The sequence below is a fragment of the Galeopterus variegatus genome, unplaced genomic scaffold (genome assembly GCF_000696425.1).
Source record: "Galeopterus variegatus unplaced genomic scaffold, G_variegatus-3.0.2 Scaffold600, whole genome shotgun sequence".
Lineage (NCBI taxonomy): Eukaryota > Metazoa > Chordata > Mammalia > Dermoptera > Cynocephalidae > Galeopterus > Galeopterus variegatus.
This window is the reverse complement of record NW_007726711.1, coordinates 568,774-585,856: the sequence shown is the minus strand read 5'-3', so window position 1 is coordinate 585,856 and position 17,083 is coordinate 568,774. Positions and strand designations below refer to the sequence as shown.

The 17,083-nt window shown below is 35.3% G+C and overlaps 2 protein-coding genes across 2 annotated transcripts in view; one reads left to right on the top strand and one right to left on the bottom strand.

Moving 5' to 3' along the window:
* The window catches only part of MAP2 (microtubule-associated protein 2), a gene marked incomplete at its 5' end in the record, with an annotated part of 62,717 nt that overhangs the window by 36,243 nt on the left and 9,391 nt on the right, over positions 1-17,083 (top strand). Inside the window, 2 exons of the mRNA XM_008570415.1 lie at positions 1,458-1,798; positions 15,183-15,248. Coding sequence (XP_008568637.1) covers positions 1,458-1,798; positions 15,183-15,248 — 407 coding nt within the window. The remainder of the gene's footprint in view (positions 1-1,457; positions 1,799-15,182; positions 15,249-17,083) is intronic.
* On the bottom strand, positions 2,295-2,892 carry LOC103588660 (activated RNA polymerase II transcriptional coactivator p15). Its single transcript, XM_008570412.1, has one exon. The coding sequence runs from the start codon at positions 2,845-2,847 to the stop codon at positions 2,392-2,394; it is 456 nt and encodes a 151-aa protein (XP_008568634.1). The 5' UTR covers positions 2,848-2,892; the 3' UTR covers positions 2,295-2,391.

Sequence of the window (17,083 nt, the reverse complement as noted above, 5' to 3'; positions counted from 1 at the left end):
AGAACTTCCTATACTGATGATCTCTAAGATCCCTTTCCTTTCAATGATTTTAAAATTGAGCTATGTCTTTATCCTCTACAAAATTTCAGAAAATTCATTGATTTTACAAAGCATACATATTCAGCAGTAAAAACCCAAAGTCATCCCTTTCGTGTAAAATACAAGTTACAAATAAAATTTGAGTGCTTTAAAAAAAATGTAAATTCTCAGATGCTAAATATTGCACCTGACTTAGAACATAGTAACATCTGGGTAAATGAGCCTCAATGTCATTGTTTCTTAATTTGGAAGGACAAGAGCTGCCCCTAACTGTTGTGCTTGTTTGTTTGGTTATCAGTTGTTTGGTATTTACAAAAGTGCTTTGAAATCTATAATGTGTTGTACTCTTATTTATATAATTCTTTCAGAAAAACATGAAGGACAAGAGCTGCCCCTAACTGTTGTGCTTGTTTGTTTGGTTATCAGTTGTTTGGTATTCACAAAAGTGCTTTGAAATCTATAATGTGTTGTACTCTTATTTATATAATTCTTTCAGAAAAACATTTGAAATGGCATTCAAAACACATTTTTTAAAAAATGAGAGAAACAGTATAGGAAAATGGGGGGAGGGAGAGTAAAATAATACAGTGAGTCTGAGCTCAACTTGAGGCAAAGAAGTGATCTCAGAGGATTCTGTATAATTAACAGTACAGGATTATTGATTTGACTCCAAAATGCCAAACTAGTGATAAAAGCAGAGGAGAAAACACAGTCAGATGCAAAGTTTGCCATGAATACATTGTTAGAACATCCCAATCTTCTAAGGAGAGAGATAGACTTTTTTGGTTTGAAGCACTGAAATAAGTTTCCTTACAAAGGGAATATATGATAAAGTAGGACAATGTCTGACAGTTTTAAATAAGCATATTTGCAGCTCACAGCGCTCCTCAATATAAGCTGAGGGAGTAATATTGAAATACAATTCAATAAATACCTTTATTGATCTAAATACACAGTTCTATATTGTATATCCACCTGGATCTTAGCATAAATTTACTACATAGAGGAATGAATGATCTGCATATCATTCAAGGAATATTCAGCAAATATGAGTTCACATACAAGATTAAGCATAGACTCTTTTTCATTAAAGGCAGATCCACATGCCTTAATGATCACACAAGTAAAAAATAGTTTTTGACAAATTCTTAATGAGAACTAAGGAGAATAAACAAGGAAAAATCAGGTTTTATCCTTGTTTTGATAGCAGTGTGTGTTCAAAAGATTGTCACCAGCTCATGAACCTAAAGAAAGGAGGTTCTCACCTTTTTGAACATTATTGTGATAATTCATAAATATTTCTGAATGCTTCAGAAATTAAACTTATTGTGAGTTCTAACAACCTATGGAAAGAGAGATGCCTTGAGAAGAAGTTTCTGATGCTACAGTTTGATTCTGGTCCTGTTTGCTTACTATAGGGTCAGAGCCAATTCGCAGAGCAGGAAAAAGTGGCACCTCAACCCCCACGACCCCCGGATCAACTGCCATCACTCCTGGCACCCCACCAAGCTATTCTTCACGCACACCTGGCACCCCTGGAACCCCTAGCTATCCCAGGACCCCTCACACACCAGGAACCCCCAAATCTGCCATCTTGGTGCCCAGTGAGAAGAAAGTCGCCATCATACGTACTCCTCCAAAATCTCCCGCTACTCCCAAGCAGCTTAGGCTTATTAACCAACCACTGCCAGACCTGAAGAATGTCAAGTCCAAAATCGGATCGACAGACAACATCAAATACCAGCCTAAAGGGGGGCAGGTAAGAATCGCATGAATACATATTTTCTGCCAGAAATAAAGTCCTACTGATTATTATGTTGCCGTCTTCATATTACAAGCTAACAGTTCTTAAAATAAAAGGAGGTGGAGGTGTTAAAGAGTTACTGGTTACAATTCATTGCTAAGAGTTTGGACCTTATTAGAGAAAGCTAACCCATCAAATATAATGAAAGTCACATGAGATGGCCATTCCTTCTGGCTATTATTGAATAAAAGTTAGTTTAGTCATATAGGAGAGTCTTTTAGTTGGTGCCTAACAGATCTTTTCTGAATTTGTCTCTATTGCTTTATGAATTTGTGAAAGTTACATTTCTGATATGAATTTGACTTTTCTGTTTTAGATCCTGATCTTTTAGTGATTCCAATTTTGTCTCCTTTCTTCCCCAAAGATTTTTTGTGTGTGTCTATTACTTGAATTTATTTTACACTAGATGGTGGGCACAAAACAATCCACCTTAATAAAGTTGACAATTAACTTCACTCAGAATATTTTTAATAATGCACATCTTAAAAAAGTATTAATCTTACAAATTGTTCTGCAGTCCAAATATACAATAGCTTGGAAAACAACATTTAGAAAACAAAAGCCAATGTAAAAAGATAGATTGAAACAACTAGAACAGTACAGCTTTTATATGGCTCGGATTTTAGTTTTCTTACTGCATCGTCAATGTCAGAAATTTGTTCTTTCAGCTGGCTCCATTGCTCTGGATTTAAGGAAATACCTTTTCTTCCTGGCTTCATTTCACCTTCTGGATCCATCCAATATTCTGTAATATCAATTAGAACTTTCCCTTTAAAGTCCAAAACACTAACGTACCTCATTTTCCCATTCTGAAACATGTTATCATCTCTGCTACTACTGTTCTGTTTGGAAGATGACAGAGCTCTCCAAGTTTCTCCAGTCTTTTGTTTCTCTAAAGGTTTTTCTGGAGCAACTTGCTTTTTCCTCTTTAACTTTTTGTCACCTTCACTGTCAGAATCACTGCCTGACGAGCTTGAAGAAACAAGTTCCTTTGATTTTGGCATTGCTCCACTCCCACAGTCAAACGGCCTCCTGCTTGCTTGCTTGCAACTGACCCCCCAAAATTATTTTACCATTTCCTCATGTTCGCTCCCAAATCAGAGCGTGGTTCACCAAGTTTCTTCTCTGGCTACTATTGCCTAAACATTGCAAAGGCCAGGTATTCACATTGATAATAAGACAGCTCTCTATGGCTCTGATGAATAAAATTGTAGCCTTTGAACTTCTACTTAAGGTTAATTGTATTGAATAGAGCTATCAGTAAAACTCACTTATTCACTTCAGCTTCAGAGCAAACATTCATGTCTTTTCCAACCAGGAGGCTTTGAGTTCTACCTCCACCTAAACCTTGCTTATACACTATATGTTTGGACAAAGCAATTAGCCTGGGAGGAAATAATATGCATACTATTTAATATTTCCCTTATAATATTGATCTACCCATGGAATAGTTGGACCTTTCTTATCATTGAAGAGATAAAAGAAAACATTCATCCTGGAAAGAAAAGACAAAGTTGGTAATTTCCTTTCTACATGAGCAAACTTGTAATGCCCTTCAGTACTCTGAGAAAGTCTTGCTTTTTTAACCTCGATATTTTCTTCTGCCACTTTTTTTCTTGTCTCATATTTTGTGCCAAATAAAATCTACTTTCAGGCAGGTTTAGAAGGAAGATCTTGCCAAAATGTAAACCTATGAAGGACTCCTACTCACCATCAAGACAAAAAATTCAGTGTTGCTCCTCCCTTTAGCAGCAAACTTCTTTGCTGTCTCATTATGGTTCCATTCAAGAAAGTCCAAGGAGTTAACAAAAATCAACCAATAGAGTGGGAGGGGAAGGATCAATATGCTCTTTTCAGAACAACTATAACATTCTGTAATAATATAGTCACAGAAAGGTGCTTTTTTATAAAAGATGTTATGAAAAATGAGCTACAAGAAACTTTTTTAAGCAAAAAAAGCACCAAATTCAAGCCTGTAATTTTAAAAACCTTATACTATTCTTGCGTTTATCAGAGTTTTGCACATCCAAGAGAAGGAAATATTTTGGGCCTTTTGGAAATATCTAAATGTTGCATTATTTTTATGTTTATACGTAGATAATTTAAAAGAGTAAGTTGAATAAAATCAATTTAGTTCCAGTTGGAAAGTTCTTTATTTTAGCTTTCAATAAGATACCTCTTAAAATAGAGTATCTATTATGTATATTTAAAATCAATTCTCTTTTCATAAATATTCCCATATCCTAGTATTCTCCTTAGCTAAATGTGGGGTTTACTTGCTGATATTCTGGGAAATATTAATACTTAAAAGATTATCTGTTGCTTCTGAGAATCACAAGGAAATATAAATGATCTCCAAGCTATTTTATAAACTAGAAAAAAATGTAATACAAAGAAAAATTATTGATACAATTTGACAGAGAAATTTTAAAATATATGATTTTGTTCAAAGGACCCCTTAAGGTAGAGAGGCAAAAAGAGTGGTTTTTGCTTTAGCTTTGCAGGAATCTCTAAAATTAAATCAATTCAGAAGGTATGAAGATATCTATTTTCTTTTTCTGCTTCTTTATTATATGCAGTTGTGAGTATTTCTGTCTAATTTTAATTGACTTCTATTATATTTGGTAATTCATAAAATTGATAAAGAAGTGTCATATTCTTTTGTGCTGAACTAAAATTGCCTTAGAGATTACAGTAGTCAAGGACTAGTGAAGACTATGACACAAAAAATTACAGAAAGAATAAAAATAGCCTAAAACTGTGTCATTTATAGAAAATCTCTTCTTTCATCAGATAAGTGATAACCTCCTACAAATTTATCCTATCTCAGCATCAGATGACTTTGAAAAAATTCATAGCAGCAGAGTTATGAAGTGACTTTTATTGCAGAAGCAGGAGGCATTTCCTCACCAAGATAAGAAACAGATGGAAGATATGTGCCTCCTATTTTGTGATACATGATATAAATGCATTTAAATTGGAGGGAGAAATGAATGGGGAAATTGATATGCATTACAATTGAACTGTCTTTGTAAGGAAAATATATCATTCACCACTTTAGCGCTATTCCCTTAAAAGCCTCCTGACAGTGTATATGATCTTCTCAAATACAGAGAAAGAGGAGAGGTTCTTTTTCTGCGCATAATAAACTGGAGATTTTGACTGGATTGTTAGAATTCCCACTTCATAGAATGACTAGGAAAAAAATTATGATAGGGTTTCTTAGAAACTATCAAAATGATATGTTAAAAACCTTTATTATCTGGGCCAGCCTTGTGGCGCTGCGCATAATAAACTGGAGATTTTGACTGGATTGTTAGAATTCCCACTTCATAGAATGACTGGGAAAAAAATTATGATAGGGTTTCTTAGAAACTATCAAAATGATATGTTAAAAACCTTTATTATCTGGGCCAGCCTTGTGGCGCACTGGAGAGTGCGCCGCTTGGGAGCGTGGTGGCGCTCCCACCGAGGGTTCGGATCCCATGTGGAGACCGGTTCCCGCTCACTGGCTGAGCGCGGTGCAGGCGCAACACCGAGGGTTGCTATCCCATTACCGGTCAGTAAAAAAGACAAAAAGGAAAAAAAAAAAAAACCTTTATTATCTGATTGAGCATCTATAAATGTGCACTGTTGAAGAGACTTAAGCCACTGACGTATTTCTCCTGACTGTAAATTGATTATCCTGGGATATTGGAATGGACAGTGGCCAACTCAGAATCATTGAAAAGGATAGGACAATAGCTATGCTTTCTGCAGGAGCCAGGTTCTAAAATAATGACATGTGATCTGTACGTGTTGTGAAGAATATGCATCCAATTCTTATTAATGAAGATGGGAGTAAATTAGAAGATGTTGCTTTAATTCAGTTCATCTGCAGAGTCTCTATTGTGGTAAAATTTGGAGTGCTTAGAATGTATGTAAATGATTTGATTTTGAAATCATTATTATTGTTTTAAAGTTTATGCAATCACTAAGAATTGGGAGGAACAATGTATAATAAAAGATTTGTGTGTCTTGGGATCTCAACAACTTCCCAAATTGGAGAACTTTATTATTTGCCCGAGATTTGAACATTTATTGCTCTTCCATATGTATAGGTTTTGTGCTTATATCTCTTCTGCTAAAGTCCAATTTTCTATTGGCAGAGAAGCTCAGCTCAGTGGTTCAGTTCAGCAGGGCAAATCAAAGCCTAATGGAATAGATAAGCTAGCTGAAGATATGAGGAGCTTTACAGAAAGCAGTAAAGTTAATCATTTCAGCTATGATATAAATTCATTCTACTGGAAATAATTTGTGCAATCACAGATTCACTGTAGGTAGTAAGCATGGTTAATTTAACTCAAGGCATAGGTAAGACTATCTTACTAAGTATATTAATTTGAAACTATCTCTATGTAGTTAGCCCCCTCATCTATATTCAATCTAAATTTTAGAATAAGTAAATTTAGCTTTTTAAGAACACAGCTGCTTGGATAAACAGAGGTAGGAAAAGAAATGATTTCTATAAACATGTAGCATAAAAACATTTAGACAACAACTTGATTAGTGGCATTTTTTACCTTTTCTGTTTTGAATCAGGATCTTTTTAGGTACTGTGATTTATATGAAATACTCTTACACGTTTTGAGAGTTTCTTGTTTTTTCTCCATCGATCTTATGAAGATCAATATAAAATGTGCAAGTTATATGCCCTTGTAATAGTTGAAAGTTAGTAATGAGACCATTTCACAGAGGTTGTTTTCATTCACTGTTCAATGGATGGGGTGGTTAGTTAGATCAGGATCTCTGCAAGACCATGCATGTCTCTGGATTTGACTGATAGTCTTGTGAATTACATGCTTTTGCTTCATTCACTGCCACACACAGCCATTTTCAGGTCAGCTAGGCTTAGAATGGTGGCATCTTCAAGCAAGTCACTTTTTTTTAAGGAAAGAATGGTACTTGTCTTTTACTTAAAGAACCTTGTGGAATTTGCCAGCCTATTATCTTCTCAGTCAGTGTTGTCCTAGCTTCTTTAAAAAAAATTTTTTTTGTTCAGATAAATCTATTAGACCAGAATCTATGAAGTATATTGTTACATTCTAGGAATAAAGCAATCTAGTTCCTATCTTCCAGTTCTATATAAGTCTATTGAGTTAAAAGATATTGGAGGTCAAAGATATATATCTCTTCCTACTCCAATCCTCACATTTTCACAGAATAATAAATAAAAGTCCTCACATTACCCACATCTTGCAGATAGGACTTCTAATATTATCCTGTAATGGCTGAGCTTATAAAGTCAGAGCCTGTAATTTGTATTTAGTGAATAATTAATCACTTATCTACAAAGTATGTAATTTTATATAACTAGGTCTTTTTTTGTTTGCTTTAACATTTGTTGCATAATATGAAAATGGTAATTTTATTTAACAGTGCCTTCTAAGCCAAAGTTTTTATTACATCAGAACTGAAATTTGAGGCTTCAAAACTTTTATAATATTTTCATGAAAAATTTAATGCAAATAATGTGTTATATTGATACACTACATTAAATTTAGAAAGTGATGTTGCATTTTTATTATATTTTTTGTTTTCTTCTACAACTGAAATTATTTAAAAAATAAAAATCAAGGTTTTTAAATAGACTATAGCTGAGTAGTATTTCATTTTGTATATATACAACATTTTCTTTATCTATTTATCTGCCAGTGAGCACCTAGGTTGATCAGCCATAAAAATGAATAAAATTCTGTCATTTGTGGCAACATGGATGAGCCTGGAAAACATTACACAAAGTGAAGTAAGTCAGGCACAGGAAGATAAACACTGCATTGTTCTCACTCATATGTGGAAGCTAAAAAAGTTGAGCTTTCAGAAGTAGAGAGTAGAATTTTGGTTACTAGAGGCTGGAAAAGAGATGGGGAGAGGGGAAACGGGAGAGGATGGGGAACAGGTACAAAATTACAGGTAGATAAGAAAAATAAGTTTTAGTGGTCTGCAGTATTAGGCATCTGTAATTAACAATAATTTATTGTATGTTCTCAAATGGCTAGAACAGAGGAGCTCAAGTGTTCTCATCACAAAGAAATAAGTTTTTGTGATGATGAATATGCTAATTACCCTGATTTGATAATCACACATTATATACATGTATTGAAATATAACTCTGTACCCCATAATTATATGCAATTAATGTGTCAATTAAAAAATGAATTAATTTTAAAAATTAAAAAAAAATGGACATGAAGAACAAAAATATAATTAGCTTTAAATTTCTATAGATAATATTAAGGATTAATAATGACATATTAATCCTAATATAAACCTTGGCAGATTATAAATAACATGGAGAGTTGTTTTCTATTTTCTTGATTATTACAGAAACTCAAAGTTTTGCATTCATTTACTCAATTATTTATTCAACAAATATTTATTGAGCACCTACTATGTTCCATACTATGTTCTAGGTACTGGGAATATAGCAATGAACAAAACAGACAAAAATTCCTGAAATTCTGCCTTCATTGAATTTACATTCTAGGAGGAAAAGCAAGCAAAAAAAAAAAAGAAAAAAAGATACAAGAAAAATATGTTTAAAAAAAATGCTAAGTGTGAAGGAGGAAAATAAAGACAAGGTTTAGTACATGTTGAAGGAAAATTGCATTTCTAATAGAGTGGCTAGGAAAGACCTGAATATGTGCTATTTGAATATAAACCCCCAAGGAAGTGAAGGAGCAGGCCATATGGATAACTGGTGAAAGAGCATTTCAGACAGAATCACACATGCAAAGGCCCTGAGGTAGAAGCAGGCCTAGCATGTTCCACAGCAAGGATATCAGTGTGACTGATGCCACACAGATCTTTTCTGAGAATGGAAAGTTCACACTACTTTACTATTTTTTAGTATTATTATACCTATTCAAATAAAAGAATTTTAATATTGGTGAACCAAAAATCCGAGACATCTTTTAATCTCCCTTCCCTTTGTCCCATACTCTGGTCATCTTTAAGTGCTAATGATTTTGTGCCTTGAATAGCTCTTGAATCTGCTCCTTCTTTCAGTCTACTCTGTACCCTCCTCGTGCAAGAAATATTATCTCTTATTGATAATCACTGCTATAGCTGTTAACTGGTCTCCCTGCATCTGTTTTTTTCTCCACCTGATATGCTCTCTATACTGTAGCCAGAGCTTCTCACCATGTTTGTAATTAAACATTCATTGAATAATTAGTTATTTAATGCCTATCTTGTCTCACCTACTAGACCATAAACTCCATAAAATCAGGAACGAGGTCTGTCTTGTCCTCAGGGTTCTTCATGTAGTAGGTGCTCAATAAATGTTTATTCAATGATAGTTGAATGAATGTAGTATATCATATTTTTTTGGTAGTGACATTGTTGAATGAGTGTAAAATGCCTTATGCATTTATCCATTGTAATTATTACCCAAAGAGACTTCCCATATTTAGACCACAGTGAATTTTGGTGAAAAAAATATTTAACTGGAATTTAAGAGCTGAGTTCTTGGTTCAGTTTATCTATTAAAATATTGTACGCTCTTCAGGTTTCTTATTTATAAAATACAAGCAACAAAGTAATACCTGTTTTGTATGTAGCACCACTTCCCTTAATAGAGTGTGAAGTTGCTTTAAGCTCCCAAGTGCATGGCTCTAGAGTATGATGGTATTTTTGCATTACAGCTCATCAAAAAACATTCATTTAGATATTCTAATAGACTCCATATCTGTTCATGCCACAAAGGGGAAGTTGAAGTTGAGTATAAAAACGTTGTTTCTGAAATAAAAGAGGAGTACAATTGGGAAGAAGGAGCAATCGAGAGGGAAGAAGAAAAAAGAAAATTAGTGAAATGTAGAGTGGAATCTTTCTTATATTGTTTTCTTATAAGGTTTTAGGCATTATTCCTAGACCTTTTTTAGGCCTTTTACATGCTAATTGAATAGCTTACTTTCAATTTTATAGTCAAATTAAAAAATGGAATTAATTCTGGAGACAACTAATAAATTATAGTGAAACAGGATTTTTTTCCCTATTATATAAAATTATAAAGTTACCACTGTGAAGTTCTGTGGGGTGTTATTAATATATAGGCATGTTTATAAAATATAAGACTGAGAGAGAAAAATTGCATGATATTTTTTTCTCATTCACATATTTATTCTTTCATCAAACATTTGCTGAGACTGCTGGTACTATGTGACAAAAGAGGAATGGGAGAGAATAAAGCACATGGGCTCTACAATCTAGGCAGGAAAGAGGCTTTTTGTTTTGTTTCTTTTCTTGTCCTCCCCTAGTGTCTCACCCTTATTTCATTTTAAGTTATTTCTAAGCCATTTCTTTTCATTTCCTGCAGGCTAGAAGAAGGACTAAATAAGAGGAGTAATAAAATACCCTATGAATTTTAAAATACTGTCAGTCAACCCAGCATGAAGAAAACCTGTTCATTGAAATTCATTACATTATATTGACAAGGTTTAGGGTTTTTTTGGTATCAAAGACATCATTATCTTAAAATGAAAGCTCCTTAAGATCAGAGACCTTGTGTTTATGCAATAGAGCTTTTATAACTATAATTCAAATGTCTTTTGTAAGGTAATGAAATGCTTTGTAGCTAGGATGAGTAAATATTAATTATTAAACATTATGAAAAAATTATCACTTTGGGCTTGCAAAGTTGAGGCCCACAGAGCCCCTTTGATGTTCATTTATATGCCAAGCAAGGCCATGGGAACAAGCCTTGAATCTGACGTTGTTTTCCGATAAGTGGAGAGACCGTTTGAAAGTTACTTTCTTTACTGACTTGGTCCACTATTTCTTAGAATTTCTTAAAAATGAAACGAGGCCAGCCCAGTGGCGCACTCAGTAGAGTGCGGCGCTTGGGAGTGTGGCGGCGCTCCCACTGAGGGTTCGGATCCCATATAGAGACCGGTCCCCTCACTGGTTGAGCGCGGTGCGGGCACGACACCGAGGGTTGCGATCCCGCTGCTGGTCGTGGTACGGGCACAACACCGAGGGTTGCAATCCCATTACCGGTCACGAAAAAAGACAAAAAGGAAAAAAAAAAATTAAAATGAAAGAAAAAAAAATTTAATGTCAAGAAACTGTAGTATATGAATCTGAAAAAACTCATTGTCTGTTCCTTTGCATGAATCACAATGACCACTGTGCTCATATCATTCTTTCCAGCTCCCATAGAGAGACCACTTAGAAATATTTAACAATAGATCTAATGACTATACTCATTGATGTCTGTTCCACCAAAATGTTTTTTCCAAATTTCTCAGCATTATTTACTCACTCCAAGGTTTTTCATGGTCATTCTACTTTCTGTGCCTTGTGGCTCAGCCTGCATGGGAAAATTGGTCCCTCCAACATATCCTTTTCCTTTAGAGTTTTGTGAAATTGTACATTTTGATGTAAACTGTTATTTCTATTAAAATGTGTATTTAATATACTTGTTTGTAGTTGATGTAAGTAAAGAATTTTGAAGAAACTATTGGTCAGTGCAGGCAGGGTTAATTAAAGGTTATTTAAAGTTCAGAATAGATTATAATGTTTGTATATCTGAATGCATTTTAACCAGAGTGCAGGGTTGTTAATAGATGAATCTTTGAAGGTCATCATCTATGCCAAAAATATTTCAATCTTCAGGAATATCTGATCTAGTCATATATTTATTTTGACTCTATGATGCTTCATGATTTTATAGAGGCTAGATAAATAGTTTTCATTAAATCGAATGTTGTGGAATGGGAAATACTTTTGAGAGAGACAGAAAAGTGTTTTGTCATGCAAGGACAAGGGAGGGCCTCATTTTAACACAATTGAGAAATGAGGAAAACCCATAGGAGATGCTCAATCCCCTGCAAAGTTGAGGGGAAGTCAGTTGAGTGTCACTGTCCACTACCCTTTCACAAAAGCATTCTTTCTGAGACATCTTCAGATGCAGGGAGAAAGAAATGATGTTGCAACTGAGGTTCACACTTAGAGGATGCCTGAGGGTATAGACAGAATCCAAACATTTAGTCTCCCATCTACTCTCCATATCTCACCACCTTGAGATGACATGTGGGTCTTTTGATAAAGAAAGCAGCATCAGAGAGTGTCACATTTTTAAAAATTCAAAATCCCATTGGTCAAGAAATTCAATTGACATTGGGATTATTGCCTCTGGCTTATAAATTGTTTCACTAAAAATTGTTCATTAGTATTGTATTTTCTTACATTTTACATGATTCATATTTCTAACTAACTAATAAGAGATTTGTTCTTTTGTTCAGGCATATCCTGCATTTTGTCTTTCTCTTCATTCCTAGAGTGACTCCACTTTAGGGGAAAAAAACGTTAATTTCTCTAAAGGAACAATTAAACTTATATGCAGAGAGAGTACGGTGACAGATCATTACAACTAAACCATCATGATAAAATCTAACTAGAGTAATACAAGGAATAGCTAGAAAGTAACTACAACTTCTCTAGCATGGTGAAAGAATAGTTAGAATTAGTAAAAATTAAAGTAAAATAGTTGATTAATTTTTAATCACATTAACCTATACTAATACTCATATAACTCTTCATGTTTAAATGACCTTTATGTAAATGAAAAGTTAACTGTTTATGCAAGTAAATCACCAGTGTTTGTATAAAAGCCATGAGACTAAAATCCTTTCTTGCCAGCCTCCCACTGAAGGTATTGGGTGAGCCTTGAAAGATGATCTGTTACAGACTCCACTTGGAAGGAGGGCATTCTAGAGAGAGAGATGATAACATAAAGAAGCACAGGATGAACTCGAAAAATGTAAACAAGGCCCTTACAGAATGGAATGTAACATAGTCTGGCCCAAATGAGGATAACAGAAGAGAAGACTCAAAAATTAGAATTGCTGAGAACTCTGGTTGCTTCACTAAGAAGTTTTGATGCATTTAATAAGAAATGGGGAGATTGGGGGAATTTTGGATAGGACAGAGCTTTAGGAAGATAATCCAGTTGATAATATGTTTCACATCTGCTGTGAAGTATGCAAAAGAAAAGATTTCCATACTCTTTCAAATCACCCCATTTTGCATTAATAGTGTAAAGTAAAACTTTTGGTTGAAATAAATTGACAAAGATTAAAATGTGGTTTAGAGATAATTTTGGATAATGATTATTCATATGCTTTTATTATTCATGCCATGAGCATAGAAAATTGGTTCATCTTTCAAGTAGCAGTTTGTTATGTGAAGCTGTTGCAACATGGATATAAGTAAAGGATGTGCCATTAATGCATGTCAAAGTCTGCTTCACATTGTAGGTTGAGAAATTGTACCAACAAAAAAGGCCAGGTAGTTGTTTCACCAGAAAATCTATGGGTCTCTAGAAAATCTGAGGAAAATCACCAAAAGTCAGCTTTCAAGTTCTAAGACTTTAAGATTTTAAATCATCTCTAACTAATGCTGATGATGTGACCCTTTGGGATTGAATCATTTGATTTGGAAATCATAAGAATTGTGGAGCAGTTAATTGAATGTTAAGGTCAAGCAGATTTATGCAACTAAATGTGGAATTTCCATTTTTGCAATAAGTGAATCAGATTTCATGTTTGGCTTTTGATCACTTAGTAATGAGTCACTTGATTGGTACTCTAATGATCCCTAAATTAAAAATTATAAAAGAAATATGAAACTCTGTATTCCCAAGAATTAGTAAAATGGCTCACATGAATTTTATTTCATTTTTAAAATAAATAGATATTCATGGAAAATAATTTAAAGTACTATTATTAGAAATAATAAACCAAAATATTTGCTTTCTGAAAATAATTTATCTATGATGTTTTAAGTGCAATGGTATTTATTGATTTAAAACTATCTGCAGCTATAGTTTATGTAAAACTCTTACAGTGCAACTACACTTACAGACTCTGTGATAACTCCCACCCTTTTAAAATTGGATTTTTATTATGCCCTAAAGAGTAGCCCAATCATCATGTCTTCTGAACTCAAATTTCAACAAGAGTATCTTCCCTTGGGTTGCTGATAAGAGCTGTCAGTGATATTTCCCTGTAAGGGACAAGCTATGTTGTCTATGTTAGGCAGGCACTGTGAGTTAAGCCTTGCCTCGTTAAAAACAGTCAGGATTCAATGTCCTTTTGAATTTTTGATTCATTTTTGCAAATACCAAGAAATGTGTTAATATTCTTGGAGATGGCTGTATATCTAAGGTAATTTTTTTTATAAGAGGATAAACTGTTCTCTAAAGCACCGAAAATGTGATTTCTCTTTAGCTATTGTGGAGGGGAGGGAGGAATAGCTAAAGTAAAATAAAACAAACAATTAACAATAACAACAACAATAACAAAAATACACCTTTCTTTTCATGCTGATACTGCTCATCTGCCTCCGAAAACATGCAAGGTTTGAAAGACACATGAAAGAAGCCACAAGAGTTATGACTTTGTACATTGCATCCCATCAGAGTAATGTCTTTCCAGATCTCGATTTGCTGGGGTTGTCAGTGTGAATGCTTGACTTTCTGAAAAGAGAAATAAAACACCTAACCTCAAATCCACTGGACCTAACCAAGGCTTGTACTATGTCTGTATGACCTAGTATAAGTCAGCTTACCAGTGGCCTTGGTTTTCTTACCTCTACAAATGGAGAGAATGCTTCCACACGACCGTCCAGGGATAATAACTGCTCATAAGCAGTTACCAGAGAGAAAGAGGCCTTCAGAAGGCCGCTGAACCAACCCTGCAAGGGAATTGTAAAGCCCTTTTTAGCAGAGCAGACCAAGAGTCTCTTTGTTGACCCTCGTAGGAAACCAGGGGTTCTTCCTGTAGATGGATGAGAACCCTGACTGAAGCATTCATCCAGGCCAATTGTAAACCTCACTTGGGCTGTGTGGACCAATAGAACAGTCAAGTATACAAGGTGATTAATAATTGTGGTGCTGACCCTGTGGAAGTATTGGGGGGGGGAGTGTCACTTGGTATATCCTTCAGGATCCTGGGTTGACCCACACTGAACTATACTGTCGAACCTTCCATAGAGCCTCCCCATCACAGATGATCCTAGTCTTTTGTTTGTTTGCTTTTATCCCTTTGTTTCCTGATTGCACCTGCATGCAGCTGGGATACCTATGGCTCTCTGTATTTGGCTCTTGCGGGTGCAAGGGAATAAGGGCCACATTTACATGATAGAACTGCTCTTCAATTCCAGTGCTAGTTTTTTTCTCTTAAATGAATACGAAGGTGGAAGGGAGTCTAGAGCCTCTTTGGTTCTACCCATTCTGTTTCCCTATAGCCAGCATCTTGAAAGAAAAATGCACAGTGAAGTTACTTCCAATTCCTTTTAGGTTAGGATTTTAAACAAGAAGATCGATTTTAGCAAAGTTCAGTCCCGATGTGGTTCCAAGGATAACATCAAACATTCTGCTGGGGGCGGAAACGTAAGTAGAAGCTTCTCTTAGAAGCTGCCTTGATTGCGTGAGCCACCTGCACACCCAGCACCCTGGCTCTTTTCCTGCCTTGCTCCCGGCACACTCCCCCCTTCTCACTGCTGTCCCATAGGTGCCCCTGGTGTGATACTTTGTTAGCCTTGCATTTTTGGTGATGGGCTTCCCATCTGTCCTTGTAAAATCATTAACGAATTTCTCACTTTCGCTTTGGAAAGAAAACCTTAACAGGATGCACCATGGTTTTCTGGAGGATGGCAAACCCACTTCACTTGCCAAATTTGTTTGCTAGCCTTTTTGTCTTTAGGATATTTTCTCATGCTTTCTCTATTCCACTGCAAGAGTCAGCTGGACATACACTTTCTAGCCCCATTTAAATTACCCTTGAGGCAAAGACTGATAGACTTGAAAATGCCCAAAGAGTGCAGTGTCAATCTTCAGTGGTTCATTATTCATGAAAGTTAGTAGAGTCAGCTGGACATACACTTTCTAGCCCCATTTAAATTACCCTTGAGGCAAAGACTGATATACTTGAAAATGCCCAAAGAGTGCAGTGTCAATCTTCAGTGGTTCATTATTCATGAAAGTTAGTATATCATTTAGAATGATACAAAACTGGTGAAGCATGGTTCATCTATAATTCAAAGTGAAAGGATTCAAGTCCCTGTATATGCTTTGTCTTGATGAGATTTTTCCTGTCTCTTTCATTTAGTGGAAATAATGTACTATGAGAGGAAGGGAAAGATGAATCTTAAGTGTGGTTGAGGCAGAGCTGAAATGGTCAGGCAAACTCAAGCTAAAGGAAGCATGGTTCTTCATAAAATAAGAATAATTTTTAAAAGGTGAATCAGGTTGACTCTACAGATCCTGTTAACTAAACTTCACGTTCTGATAATCTGTGACTCAAGTAACTTACAGGTTTATTTGAACCTTCACTTGTCCCATAACTCTAGGTTACTTGCTCCTCAACTGGACAGAAATGGAGTCAGGCAGTGAAGAAAAAGAGACACAAGCAAGTTCCTTCTGTGAGGAACTGTCCCCTGACAATCACAGTAGCTCCACTGAATATAAAACTCACTGTTGTGGAAAGTTAGTTAAAATGTTTACTAGGCTCCTTCAAAGACCCTGAGCTAAGGGTCAACATTTACACTGAGTTGGTTGCCCTCCTCGCTGTTGCTGTGACTGTTAAGTGCACACCACGTGGTAGTCTCACATATTCTTACAGCAGCAGTCCCAGTCCTGGTAAGTAACTTGAGGGCATCAGAGGATGGACCCAGTTTTCCTCTACTGCAGGTGCTGCTGGTCAAAATGCCTAAGTGGGAAAGGATAGATTGGGATAACTAAAGATCTTAAAGTGAGTAGGGGAGCTTCAACCTCCAAAACAATTGTCTTCTTTACAGTTTCCTGTAAAGAAGAATCACCTCTTTAAATATGCAGAACCCTGGCCCCATCCCCACAGTGCCTGATTCAGTAATTCCCAAGTACTTCTGATAAAATTGGATAAAGGACCACATTTAGAGAAGCACCACTGCAAATACTGGAAAATGAAATACTTTCAATAAAACATGAAGAAGAAAATGTTGCTATCATTTCATTATTTGGTGTGCAGGAAAAACCCCGTTTAGCCAAGGCACAATAACAGTGTAGGAAAGCACATTTAGAATTTTCTTCCTTTTTTGTCTTAAAGCAATGCTGGTCTTCTTGTAACTGTGAGCAACATTGGCCACTTTTATGTAAAAATCGCTTTATAAAGAATAATTTGTTTCTTCTCTTGGCTCTTTGCTTATGGAAAGGTTTAACAC

What these genes read in the sequence shown, in the direction of transcription:
- LOC103588660 (XM_008570412.1), bottom strand. Translation starts at nt 2,847, where the DNA reads ATGCCAAAATCAAAGGAACTTGTTTCTTCAAGCTCGTCAGGCAGTGAT.